The 13781-nt window shown below is 44.8% G+C and overlaps 1 protein-coding gene and 1 long non-coding RNA gene across 2 annotated transcripts in view; one reads left to right on the top strand and one right to left on the bottom strand.

Annotated features, from left to right (window-relative positions):
- LOC129342166 (uncharacterized) overlaps positions 1–13781 on the bottom strand; it is a 200717-nt gene that overhangs the window by 132536 nt on the left and 54400 nt on the right. The window lies entirely within an intron of this gene.
- Positions 1–13781, top strand: part of CCDC180 (coiled-coil domain containing 180) — a 95439-nt gene that overhangs the window by 48995 nt on the left and 32663 nt on the right. The window contains exons 19-25 of the mRNA XM_054997788.1: positions 3326–3501; positions 4591–4771; positions 5083–5229; positions 7718–7862; positions 7964–8080; positions 8272–8370; positions 11992–12084. Coding sequence (XP_054853763.1) covers positions 3326–3501; positions 4591–4771; positions 5083–5229; positions 7718–7862; positions 7964–8080; positions 8272–8370; positions 11992–12084 — 958 coding nt within the window. The remainder of the gene's footprint in view (positions 1–3325; positions 3502–4590; positions 4772–5082; positions 5230–7717; positions 7863–7963; positions 8081–8271; positions 8371–11991; positions 12085–13781) is intronic.

Raw genomic sequence — 13781 nt, 5'->3', positions numbered from 1 at the left:
GCAATTTCATTGAGTGCCCAAGAGTTCTTGTATTGTGAGAAAGGGAGAAAAATACTTCTTTCTCTACATTCTCTATCCCATGCATAATCTTGTAAATCTCTATCATGTCACCCCCTCAGTCTTCATTTCTCCAAGCTAAAGAGCCCCAAGCGCTTTAACCTTTCTTCACAGGGGAAGTGTTCCATTCCTTTAATCATTCTAGTTGCCCTTTTCTGCACTTTTTCCAATGCTATAATATCTTTTTTGAGGTGTGGTGACCAGAATTGTACACAGTATTCTAAATGAGGCCGTACCATTGATTTATACAGGGGCATTATGATACTAGCTGATTTGTTTTCAATTCCCTTCCTAATAATCCCCAGCATAGCGTTGGCCCTTTTTATTACTGTTGCACACTGTATCGACATTTTCGGTGAGTTATCCACCACGACTCCAAGATCTCTCTCTTGGTCAGTCTCCGCCAGTTTGGACCCCATCATTGTGGGAAATCCACTTGCAAAACGATTGCTAAATTGCATTGAAGCTGCTTTATCCAATGTGTGTGAAAGCAAGCAAAATAAGGCAGACAGTAGTATCACTGCCTTTAAACAAATATGTGATAGAGCTGCACTTTGGGACTTTATAGCCAGATCTAGTCACTAGTCTCAAAAATGAGGACAGAAAGTTTGTAAAATGAGGCATGGTATGAAGAAAGTGGATGGAGCATCCCTCCGCCCCTTTTTATCTCATCATGCTACAACTTGATTTGTTGGGACCTCCATGTTCAGAGGTGGTATGTTATCCATACCAGTTGACCACAGCAGGGGAGATCTGTTGCCACAGCAGGGGAGATCTTTTAAGGAATTTATTTAGATTTACATCCCACACTGTTATTGGGGCTTTGGCCATTCATGCAAATACTTTCAATGTAAAAAGGAATAAAGGAATGGGTTTTCTCGGAAACTGGAGAGGCAGCTGGAGGTCCCGGCAAGCCTGTTTTGAGTTTGGAACTGGTTAGAAAAAGATTTCTGATGGATTACGAGCAGTTCTGGGTTCAGGTCAGATGCTGCTTTCAGGCTTCTGTTTTGCAGCTGCATACTCATTTGCTCGGTACCTGCCCAACCCGTATATTTGTAAATAAAAGGCTATCACTAGACGCAGTTTTAAAATCCTACCAGTACCCACTCTTCTCCAAAGGAAAATAACCCAGCATGCCTTCCAAGGAGTTTTCCAGTTGCTGTTCTGTTTGTTTGTTTGTTTGTTTGTTGCCTTTCTACCATATGCAGGAACTCAAGGCAGCTTCAATATAAATAAATGCTAAAAGCCTGAAATATACATAAAAATTTATATAGATAATTTAGATAATTATACTGCCTCCTTGTGGTAGTTGGTGTGTCTGCTTCAATATAAATAAAGACAATTTATCTTTTTGTGTATTGATGAACTTGTTTGTAGAAAGTGGCAAGATCCTTGTGAGTATGCCAGGATCTACATTTTAAGTTTACAACTAATTTTATATAGCGATCACAGGAATGATAGAGGCATTACTGTTTTTCATTATTTTTTATGTAGCCCAAACAAAGTGTGTGGTTTCAGAAGTAAACTGGAATTAGGGACTTGTGCCAGAGACCTCAGGGAAACCTTTTTGAGGAAGGATTTGAAGGTAGTGAGGCAGCTGGTATCATAAAGGTGCCTTGAGTGGTGGGCCATGGCGTAAGAGGCCAAATCATCTGAGACCTGGGCCGTTTCCACACTACTCACCTTCATCCGGAATGGGGCACAACGTCGCAAAAAAAAAAGCGACATCGCGCAAAACTCACGCGAGAAGACGCTATCTTCCACGTTTTTTTCGTGATGTTGCGCCCCATTCCGGTTGAAGGTGAGTAGTGTGGAAACGGCCCTGGAGACCTAATCTAGAATGATATATTATGATCAGCAATTTTCTAGGACCATTGAAACTTGAGAAGATCCCGAAAGAAATTAGACTGACTGCTGTAAAAAAAATCAAATCAAATCAAAGGGGTCTGTAAACCTGAAGCCCACCCACATGGGAGGATACTCTCTCCGTTTCTGTGTTATTTCCTGTTCTTATCTTGCATCCTTTTAGTTGCCTCCTCTGTAATTCTCCTGCATCTCTTCATCAGGTCATTCAATAGGCCCTTATACAGAGGCACTGCAGAATTGCTTACTCTGGGAGGAGCTTCCCTGTTGTGTTTCTGAATGAGTAGCTGCTTTGGGCTTCCAGTCTAGGAGTCCCACCCAGAATTAAAACTCTTGCAGAAACAGTAGAAAAGAGCAAGAGTCCAGCAGCACCTATAAGACAAAAGTTGTGGTAAGGTATGAGCTTTCGTGAGTCACAGCTCACTTCTTCAGATACCTTGCAAGGAATCTGTTATCTGAAGAAGTGAGCTGTGACTCATGAAAGCTCGTACCCTACCACAAATGTTGTTAGCATTATAGGTGCTACTGGACTCTTGCTCTTTTCTACTGCTAAAGACAGACTAATACGGCTGCCCATCTTGCACTTTTCTACACATATGTCCCCCACCTCCGGGTAACATGACATAACCAGACAGCCATAAAAGGAGGAGATGCCAAGCTCTAGAACTGATGTTTGAGAGCCAGTTTGGTGTGGTGGTTAATGTTGGAATGTGTGTGTGTTGCAAGGTCTGACATTCAGTCATTATGGGGTTAATGTGTTTACCTACCATGCTGTTGTTTAGATTGACCTGGAAGAGGACCTGGCACAGAGCCAATCGCCTAGATGACCGGGAAACTGAAGGGTGTTTGTAAACTGTTACTGGTCAAATAGGTCAGGTGATTTTCTTTCAGGATCAAGAAAACAGAGGAAGACTCTCCGTTCTTTTTATTTATCTCTTTGTCTGTACTCGTGGTCCGCAAGGTGTAGCTCTAGGTTTTATTGTTTTGTAGCAATCCTGTGTACCTTTTTCCTTTAGAAGTAAATGATTTTAAAAGCAAACTGATGTTTTCACTCTCCGTTGATTCAAGATCCATTGCACCTCTGATTTTCAGCAATTTTAACCCTTTTCTCCCAACAGTTAAGAGTGGCGGGACTCTAATCGGGAGAACCGGGTTTGGTTCCCCACTCCTCCGCTTGTAGCCAGCCGGATGGCCTTGGGTCAGCCACAGCTTCTCAGAGCTCTCTCAGCCCCACCCACCTCACAGGGTGATTGCTGTTGTGGGGCTAATGATAACATACTTTGTAAACCGCTCTGAGTGGGTGTTAAGTCGTCCTGAAGGGCGGTATGTAAATCGAATGTTGTTATTATGTTTGTGCTTGTAAGCGGGTACGTGGCTCCTCTGCTTCTTTCATCTCCACTCACAGAATCCGTCTGCAGTTCTTCGAGCATCTGGAGAAGTGGTTTGCTCAGTCCTTGTCCACGTCATGGACCATCATGGCCTCCAAGAAGGAGGAGTTAAATGCGGAACTGCAGCTGCGCATTCACCTGCATGAGCCGAGGCGGGAACGCATCGAGAAGGATGTTTTCTACGTCAGGATGGGTGCCTACCTCTTCATTGCTGTTAGAAAAAGGAGGCAAAATCTACCCTGCCCCCACCCCCTGTCCAGTCTCTTAAGCTTACCGTCACCGTATTATAATTATTCCTTCTGCATTAACCTCTGCCGATTAGAATACTCGGATCACCAGTGGGTTTGCACTGAAAACGTGTTAAAATATTTCATTCATGGATTCCACTGCCCTTACTGTGAGGACAGCAAGAGCCAGTATGATTTAGTGGTGAGGGTGTCGGACTAGGATCTGGGAATTCTGGGTTCGAATCCCCACCCTGCCACAGAAGCTTACTGGGTTATCTTGGGCCAGTCACACATCTCTGCCTAACCCACCTCACAGGGTTGTTGTGAGGAATAAATGGAAGAGACGAGAGTGATGTGAGCCACTTTGGGTCCCCATTGGGGGAAAAGGCAGGGTATAGATGAAGTACATTTTAAAAAATAAAGTTAACAGGAAGAGACAAAGGCTAGGGCAGTTTGCCCAAAGGTTTATCCCACATCCACGGACCTCCTTGGTGTGTGTCTGGTCAGGCCTTGAGCTGCACGCTTGAAGGGCCAAGGAGAAAATCCAGAACTGGTTGGAAGCAGAATGAGGAGTGGGATCTCATGAGTGGCACATGCAACTCGCTGTGTTGCTCCCAGTGCAGCAGGCACACTTGGTACCACCTCCACCAGCACTCTCCTAGCAGGGGATAAAGGGCAACAGTGCGCCATGTGCCAACCTGCAGGGCACACACTGATGTAGCTGTGCACTGTGCAGGTGTCCCAGACTGGTGATACGTTGCCACATGCTGGGTATAGATCTGATCCTTAGGTTTGTACTCTGGCAGGCCTCGTGTTCCGGGAATGTAGTCATTCCACTTCTTCAAGGGGTGATTTGAGGGAGGGTGGGAAGAGTGGAAAGTTTGTCTTCTTCAGTTGAAGTCTTGATGCAGTCACTGGGCAACTGTGGGCCCAGCTTAACCTGCTTCACTGAGGTGTTTTGGAAATGGGGGGCGGGGGTGGTTAGACGCCTCCTTGAGTTTCTTGGAAGAAGGGAAGGGTAACACCTGAAGTTTTTTGTTCCTGTTTCTTCTCAGCGGAGCTGCGGTTCCACAAGGAACGTCTGGAGCGCCACTGCGCTGGGGTGTTGGAGGCTTTGAACCAAGAAAAAGCCGCCTTTCAGAAGCTTAAGGAAAGCCAGAACCAACTCAGCAAAAACTTCCGACAGAGAATCCAAGACATGGAAATCATCTTCTTGACGGAGAGCTGCGCGGAAAAGTCAGTTGGATGCCTTGGTGCTCCCGCTGGCTTCCCTGCCCTTGAGACATCGGCTGTCCCCGGAACTTTGAGTCGGGACTGGTCTTGCCCCAAGGAAAGGGCCAGCCGAGTGCAGATGTACACAGAAAAAGAGTGGGGGCAGGGGCGCACTCAGCTTCCTCCCTTTGCTCTCATAGCAACACGTATCACTCCACCGTGAAAGCTGGTTCACTTCTGGGGAGGAGGGTTCTTTGCATCTGGTGGCCTGCAGTGTGTGTTTGGGGTGGTTTCCACAGCTAGTTCTTTTCCTGTCCTCCTCCCCTTGTTCTTAGGTTGTTGTCTCTCAGCAATAATTTGCACATGGAGCTGCTCAACCATGTGGAAGTGATACAGGTCTCCCTGCGGAGTTACAGGCAATACTTGGAAGAGGCTCTTGGGAAGCTGCGTGAGGCAAATACCGACTTCCTCAAAGCGTGCAGGTACTCCAGAGTCCGTGGAAGGGTTCACTTTCCTATTGCAGCTCTTCTTCTGCCACTTTTCTTCCTTCTAGGCTCTTTCATGATTCCATCTGTCCTCTTTGCTTTGGAATGTCTTGCTAGCTGGGATCTCCCTTATTTCCAAGAAGCATTTTCAGACGTAACTTGTTCAAGGGCCAAATTACGTGTTTTTGACAAGTTGGGTCCAGAGCACGATGGGGTTTGGAACAGCAGTGCTGGGTAAGAAAGAGCTCCTCCCCCCACCCCCACCCCCATCCCCCGTTTGTACTTTGCCCACCTTGAGAGCTGCAGGTGCACAGAACAGCCCACACGCAGCTCCAAAGAGAGGCAAATTACTCCCCCTATGCCCACCAATACCATTATCCAGGACAAGTCATCAAGCTTTCAATCTTCTCCAACCCTCCCTTTGTTTTATTTTTAATTTTTTAATATTATTATCAGTAAATTAGAATCCTGCAAGCAGGGCCTTATGAATTTTGAATCAACTTTAAGCACATCATAAACAATCATTTTCATCCCAGGAACCTTGTTGACATTTATTTCGTACATTTTTATCCTGTCCTGCCATGGAATTCAGGGAGAGGCACATAACGTTCTCCCCCCTCCATTTTATTCTGGCAACAACCATGTGATGAAAGAGAGTGGCAGTCCCAAAGTTTCCTGGCAGAGTGGGAATTTGAACTTGGTCTCACAGATCATAGTCTTAACCATTACACTGCTCTGATTGTCAAGGCAGGAAGTCCAAACGGCACCTGTTCGGAAGAGGCTGTGGGTCCGTGGTCATAGACAATAAAGTGTGAAAAATGAACCGACCTAAAAAGTGGGAAGGTGGGAGAAGAAAGAAAAAAGACTTGCCTCCTCCCTGAGGCGCAATTTTTACTCCTCCAGCTCCACTATGCTGAACTGTCAGGTGAAGGTCTGCTCCTGATGCCTCCTTTGCGTTGCCTGGGAATGCTGCACAGTGCCCCTTCCCTAAAACTCCTCTTCAAAACCCTTCATCCCCTCCCCCCTCCACATTATTTATTTCCTTCATTTATGCTTTGCTTTGCTTTGCTAATCCTCCCAGCTTGGTGTCACCTGACCAGAAGGTTACTCAGTTCTGGAAAAAAAGCTTTAATCGCTTTCATTTTTTTTTATTAGTTTTTTTACAAAGTTTTTCAACTAACAACAGTACTTAAATATACAATATATTAAACAGATATATTCATTAACATGGAAATAATGTTCAACATTAACCATAAACTTAGAACATAATAACAATAGAAAAAGTTTTTAACTTGTAAACAGCACACCACAAATCCTGCAAGGTGGTAGCCTATTTATCTTAAGAAAACGTGAATTTCTTATAAGCAGAATTGAATATTATAATTATAGATAAGCCATGGCATAGTAGAGGTCTTGTTTTGTTGTATTTTTATATCCAGTATCTTCTTTAGTCAGGTAGTCTAAGACAGGAAGCCATTTTTCAAGAAAATATGATTTGTAGTTTGGGTTTTCTCTCTGAGCCACCGGGTCTGTGATTTTTTGCATAACAAAGTGGTCCCAAATGCGGTTTTTCCAACTATTCAGGGAGGGAGCAGTTCTTTGGTTCCAGCTTGAAGCTATTGTTAGTTTAGCTATAGCTTGAACTGAGTAAATGAGGTCCAATCTGGCAGTAGGAATCTCAGGATTTTCCCAATAGTTTAATAAAATTATTTCTGGGGATTTTGGGACCTTATAGGTTGTTATGTGTTCAATTTCCTTAATTATTGCATCCCAAAAAGAACGAATAAATTTACAACCCCACCAGCAGTGAATATAAGTACCCTGTTCCCCACATTGCTTCCAACAATTTGCAGATATAATGCAATTTAACAGGGGTCAAGTACCAATGAGAAATTAATTTTAAGAATTGCATCTTTATGTTGACTATTTTTGACTGGAAGGTTTGAGATTTCCAAATAATACTCCATTTGTCATTGGAAGGATCAAAATTACATTCTTTGTGCCACATTTTTTGGTAGGACAAAATTTTAGTCTTCTGTTTTTCTTCTAAAAGAATAGAGTAAATTCTGGACAATGGGCCGTTTTGCTTTTCTGGTCTTTCTTTTAGAATTTTTTCAAAAAAATGCCCCAGACGAGCAGAGATGGTACCCTCAGTCTGAGAAAACAAATTGTCATTTATGAGAATGGAGGATGCAACAGGAACCCCACTTAAGCAATAATGTGCAGTATGTAATTGTATGCTAATATAGTTATTGTAAGTTGATGTTGATTACAAATTATTGTAAATCGATGCATTACAGAAAAGCAGAAAATAATCTCATTGTTTCTGGTATAATTTCAGCACTAGAAATATGGCTCGTGTTGCACTACCAGCCACCACCAATGGTTTTTCTTTTCTCTCTTTGACCAATTTTTTTCGTTGGTACGTTTCAAAAATGTAAACGATACAACCGATCCGTAAGCAAATAATGTCTTTCATTCTCAGATTTTTCTCAGAAGGGGGTAACTTTTCCCCAGAAGAGCTGGATCGCTTTACCAAGGGTCTGCAGAAGGAAAATGGGCGCATTGACTTTGTGGAAGGCTTGATCATGATTGACATGGAGAAAATGGAGTCCAGCCACTTGGAGCAGGTGAGCAGCAGCTCAGCTCTCTGTTACAAATGTGGGTGAGCTACGCTGAGAAAAATAAGAGAAATGCAAAACTTGTCTGGTGACTTTTTCCCCCCTGCAAGGCTACGGAGATTATCGGCAAGTTTGAAAACAAGTTTCATTACCTAGCTGTGGATCGAGTCTTCATAGAGAAAATCCAGCGGTTTATGACAAACATACAAGTGAAAATCAAGTTGGAGGTACAGATGGAATGCAGAACAGAGGTTAAGTTGGCTCTTGATCTCACTTGCCTCAACCAAAGGGTGTTTATAAGACTAAGGTTGGAAGGCAGAGGTGCACATTACAATGCAAAACCCCTCACCCTGTGTCTATCTCCTAATGGTATTGCAAGGGCTGGATAATTGCTTCCATTCTACTTTTTCCTTTCTAGGTGGAAAAGTCAAATGTGCAGAATCAGACGTTAAACTCCCATTTGGAGAAGCTCGTTAGCAGAATTGATGCCTGTGCCCATCCCAATGTGGATAAGGAAGTAAGTTATTTCAGAGAATCACAGAGTTGGAAGGGGCCGTACAGACCTTCTAGTCCAACCCCCTGCCCAGTGCAGGATGAGCCTAAAGCAACCCTGTCAAACTGCCATTGAGGGGGAGCTCACCACCTACCTAGGCAGCTGATTCCACTTTTGAACTACTCTGATCGTGAAAAAGTTTTTCCTAATATCCAGCCGGTACCTTTCTGCATGTAATTTAAGCCCGTTGCTTCGAGTCCTATCCTCTGCTGCCAACTGGAACAGCTCCTTGCCCTCCTCCAAATGAAAGCCTTTCGAATATTTAAAGAGAGCAATCATGTCCCCCCCTCAAGCTCCTTTTCTCCAAACTAAACATTCCCAAGGCCCTCAGCTTTTCCTTGTAGGGCTCAGTCTCCAGACCCCTGATCATCCTCATCGCTCTCTTCTGCATCCTCTCAATTTTGTTATAGTTCGTTGTTTTTCTGTGAAATCCCAAACTGGGGATTGTGCAGGCATAGGCTGTGAACTCTGTTGTTTTTCTCATGTTATGATATCAGGGCTCTGGTGGCTCAGGAGAACTGAGGGAATGGGGCACTCCCCCTCACAAACACATTGTTTTGGCAGGAAACGAGCCATGCATGTGCCATGAGAAAGGAGTGCCCCCTTACAGCGCTCTAGAGCTTGAAATCTCTCTCCAAGGCCAGCCTGCTCAGTCCCCAGTGTGGGCCTACACAGGAGACACATGACGAACAACTGTTAAATGTAAGTGCAACCCTGTTTTCCACTCAGGCACTGCCTAAGGATATGCCTTCATTAGGAAGGCAGATGTCAGTGAGAACCGTTGCTTTCCAACTTGGCCCCTCTGTTCACCCATGATAAAAGGCTATCATCATGGCATTAAGAAGTGCAGTCCGAAGATCAGGAGACTGGGGCATCCATCTTCCATACTGAGGTGGCTTCCAAACAGGGACTTCTTTCCTTCATGGAATTCAGGAAGCCCTCAGATTTCTCGGGAGTGACCACAGGATGCCATGCTCATTCTGAGCACAGCGTTAACCTAGAGAAAACCCAGTCCTTTCCCCCCCTTCGGTTTAAAGGGTGAACTGTTGGGTGGCTTTGGGTGGTGCCACTGTGGCAGGGTGTGGGTGGAGTTTGGCTGTGCCTTCAAAACAGTGTGTGGCAGCTCACTGCTGGCTGCACAGCATCCCCCAGCCCATGGCTTTTAGCCCTTTAAAGAGCCTTTTTTCCATTTCCCCTCTGAGATCTGGCAGGGGGCCTGACAAAAACACCTTTGCTTCTGCACTAAGGTCTTATTACATGTCACACAATCCTGGTGTTTGCCTCGTCCTTTGCAACCACAGTGTGACTGCTCCTCGCCCTGCCACTGGCTTCCTGTTTTCCAGAACTGAATAATGATTAATCAAATATAATCCTACTATATAAAAGGCAAGCTGTATTGGTGATGACTCACTTTTTATGTCCGCGCAGGCGCACTCACAGGGATAAAAAGTGAGTCATCGGCAATGGGCTTGGTTGCTTGTCAAATCATGTTTGTCTATATATGAATATTAATTGCAGAAGGGTAGCTGTGCTAGTCTGTTACAACAAAATAAAGCATAAGTCCTGTGGCACCTTAAAGAGTAATACTGAAATAAATGTTAATCTTTAAGGTGCCCACTGGATTTAAGTTTTATTTGATTGAATGCTAGCTAGTGGATGGTGCCAGTATTTTAACTACCCTCTATTTACCAGTGGGTTATATGGTAATTAGAGACATTGAGGTAATTAGAGACATTTTTGCTATGCCTGCCAGAAGTCTTACTTTTGAGACTCAAAACATCATCTTCCATAAAAAGAACAGCACTTTTTAACATTTTAAAATGTCTGTGTGTGATCTCTCTGTATCTCTACATTTGATGCGAAAAATGTAAAATCAAAGTATTATTCTTTTTTGATGTATGACTCTTTTGGCTCCAATTTGGCAAGCAATTTCCTTCTCAATTGGCGCAAGCAATAGGGGGAATTACCTCCCTCCTCTTGCCCACCTCTTTATGCAAGGGTGCTATGATTCCTTTGTTCACCTGTCTGACAGGGGCCGTAAAAGAGACACAGCAGACAGATTTATTTATTTATTTATTTGATTTATACCCCGCCCTCCCCACAGATCGGCTCAGGGCGGCTAACAACATTCAAAAAATACATTAAAAGTAAAAAAAAACCATACAATCAATAATTTTTAAAAAGTCATTAAAACAGTCCAGGTTACTGCCTGGCTAGTGTAATGCGACCTTAGCATGGCCACAGTGGCACAGATGGGGAGGAAAGGGGAAGGGAGCTGTGGGCAGCAGCAGCAACAGGTGGGGGGGCGTGGAGGTGCAGGAGGTGGACAGTGATGTGTGGATGTTGTCCACACGGTTTGTTGTGGCTGCGGCTGCTGAGGCCGGGGCATGTTTTTACCCCCGTCTGAATGTAGCCTTTGATTGGCGTAAGCATCTGTTGCTTTTTGATTGACTCTGGAGAGACATAACAGAAGTGTACAAAAATATGCACAGTATGGAGAGGATGGAAAGGAACTTCACCCTTTCTCATAATATTAGAAGTTGCTGAACCCTGCCAAACTGATCAGCAGTACATGCGGAGCAGAAAAATAAAGCGCTATTTCAGACAATACATAATTGTTGTATAGCATTTCTTTCCGTGACACAACGACTTTTAGAAAAGACTGATACATTCATGGAGGAAGCTGTTAGCAGATATGGAGTCTCTATGTTCAAATGCTACATACCTTTGAATATTCAATGGAAGTTATTACAGTATCAAACTGGGATCTGGGGGTCCTAGGTTTAAATCCCCACTCAAGTTCAAACTGCATGTTGCATCTACTATGTGATTGCAATGGGGACCTTCTAGCTGCATGAATTCCATGTGGGAATTTAACTCCGGAGTGCTGCAAGGGCCTGATTTGGACTGGGACTGTAGCACAGGAGGAGGAGGGGCTCCTGCAGCCTCCCACACCTTCTCCTGACCTGAACTGGCTGGGGGGCTTTTTTGACCTTGTGAGGGGCTACATGTACAAGCATTTGGTGCACATGCAGCTCCACAGTGGGGCAAATAACACCCCTGGTGCTGTTTCAAATTGGGAAAAGGCACAGCTGGAGGCATAAGCCCTCCCCCCCCCCCACACACACATCTTGGTCCTGATCAAAATCAGACCCATGCAGTGCTTCTGAATTGAGTCCCTGTGGGGAACCCCCAGCCTGGCGTCTTTGTGCAAGTCCCTTTGGCAGTTACACAGTAGATGAAACAGGTAGTTTGGATCTCGGCCATTGTAAGTCGTTTGGGCCTTGGCCGTTGTAAGTCATCATTGTAAGTCAAGGTAAAAATTGGTTATAAGTGTCTCAATAACTAAATGTTTGAGATGGACAATAGGAGAGGACTGCTGCCTTCATCCCTTGCTTATGGGCTTCCCAGAAGCCTGTGGCTGCTGCCCCTTGTTGATAACAAGATATGCTGGATGAGGGCGGACTTCTGATCTGATCCAGGAGAGCACTTCTCTTGGGGCGTTCTTAGAGATGGAGCAGAACAAAATGAGAAAAGCCTGCTGTGCCCCGAGGAAGCTGACTCCTCTTCCTTCTTTCTTCACAGTCCATCACTTCTGAAGAGCTGTACGAGTCTGCCAGGTTCGTGATGGAGAAGATGAAGGAAAGAAGCAAGTATCTCAACTGCTTGCTGGGACTGGTAAATGGTCCTCCTCTGTAACAATGACAATTCTGTTCTTTACGGAGCCCCCTGGATCTACCCTGCCCTTCACAGAGCAGCACAAAGAAACAAAAAAGCCCAAGACCCAACTCTGACCCAAGGAGCTTTCAGTCTAAAAGTTGTCAGAAAAGGAGACTGCAGATGAGATGAGGCGAGAGAGAGAAGTTGTGTGCAGGAGCAGGTCCTGGTCTGTGAAACTGACTGGAGAGTACATGTGCATAGGATTGGCCCACACAGCTTGCATACTGAGTTTTTATACACTAGCAGGAAGAGCCCAAACCTTTAGAAGTTAAAACTTTGCTACTTACTTTTATTGTCAGTGATAATTGTTAGTACTTTATGGCTTTTCTGCAGCTGACCGTTGCTTGTGCTTGGGAATTGGTGCCTGTGTATCTGGGCAGTTGTGCCAAATTCTGAGCATGTTTTGGAGGGCTGGAGAGGCAAGAGGCCAAACTGGGTAGGTCTTCTCTGGTCAAATGCAAAAGAGGGACAAGATGTTGAATTCTTCCCTCTTTCCTTCCTCAACCTACTGCTTCCTTTACTGAATGGACTTCCCAGTATTTAAAAAAATAACCCTGAAGATGAACTTTGGGGAAGGAGAGGCTGCATGCAAGGGGAGGATTTGGCACCCTTCACATTTTCACCCCATTTGATTCCCAAATGATCTTCCTTTGAAATTCTCCCTGAAGAACTGGCATGGCTCCATGCACCAGCATCAGGATGGGGGGCACGCTTCCCTATCCACAGGAGCTGCCCGCAAACCCTGCCCCCTCCCACTACTTCAATGAGGGGTGGAATGCAGCAGTATCTTCTGAAAGTCTTCCTGGATTTTGGGGAGCTTCTTTCAGTGTTTTTTGTTGACCCCACCTATTGACTGAAACAGAAATCAAACGAACTTACAGAATCACAGAACTGGAAGGGGCCATTCAGACCTTCTAGTCCAACCCCCTGCCCAATGCAGGATAAGCCTAAAGCATCTCTGACAAATATCCATCCAGCCTCTTCATGAAAACTGCCAGTTAGGGGAGCTCACCACCTCCTTAGGCAGATGATTGCACCTTTGAACTACTCTGACCGTGAAAAAGTTTTTCCTAATATCCAGCTGGTACCTTTCTGCATGTAATTTAAGCCCGTTGCTTCGAGTCCTGTCCTCTGCTGCCAACTGGAACAGCTACCTGCCCTCCTCCAAATGACAGCCTTTCAAATATTTAAAGAAAGCAATCGTGTCCCCCCTCAAACTCCTCTTCCCCAAACTAAACATTCCCAAGGCCCTCAGCCTTTCCTCGTAGAGCTCAGTCTCTAGACCCCTGATTATTCTCGTCGCTCTCCTCTGCACCCTCTCGATTTTGTCCACATCCTTTTTGAAGTGAGGCCTCCAGAACTGCACACAATACTCCAGGTGTGGCCTGACCAAGGCAGTATAGAGAGGGGCTATGACCTCCTGCGATTTCGACGCTATGGCCCCTTTGATACAACCCAAGATTGAATTAGCCTTTTTTGCCACCGCATCACACTGACTGCTCATATTTAGTTTACATTCCACTCTTACTCCAAGATCTCTTTCGCATACACTACTACCCAGAAGTGTATCCCCCATCCTGTATTTGTGCTTCACATTTTTGTGGCCCAGATGTAATACTGTGCACTTATCTATGTTGAATTACATCCTGTTCACA

The sequence above is a fragment of the Eublepharis macularius genome, chromosome 14, assembly GCF_028583425.1.
Source record: "Eublepharis macularius isolate TG4126 chromosome 14, MPM_Emac_v1.0, whole genome shotgun sequence".
In the NCBI taxonomy this organism is placed as follows: Eukaryota; Metazoa; Chordata; class Lepidosauria; order Squamata; family Eublepharidae; genus Eublepharis; species Eublepharis macularius.
Note: the sequence above shows the minus strand (reverse complement) of the source record. Positions and strands in the feature narration are given on the sequence as shown.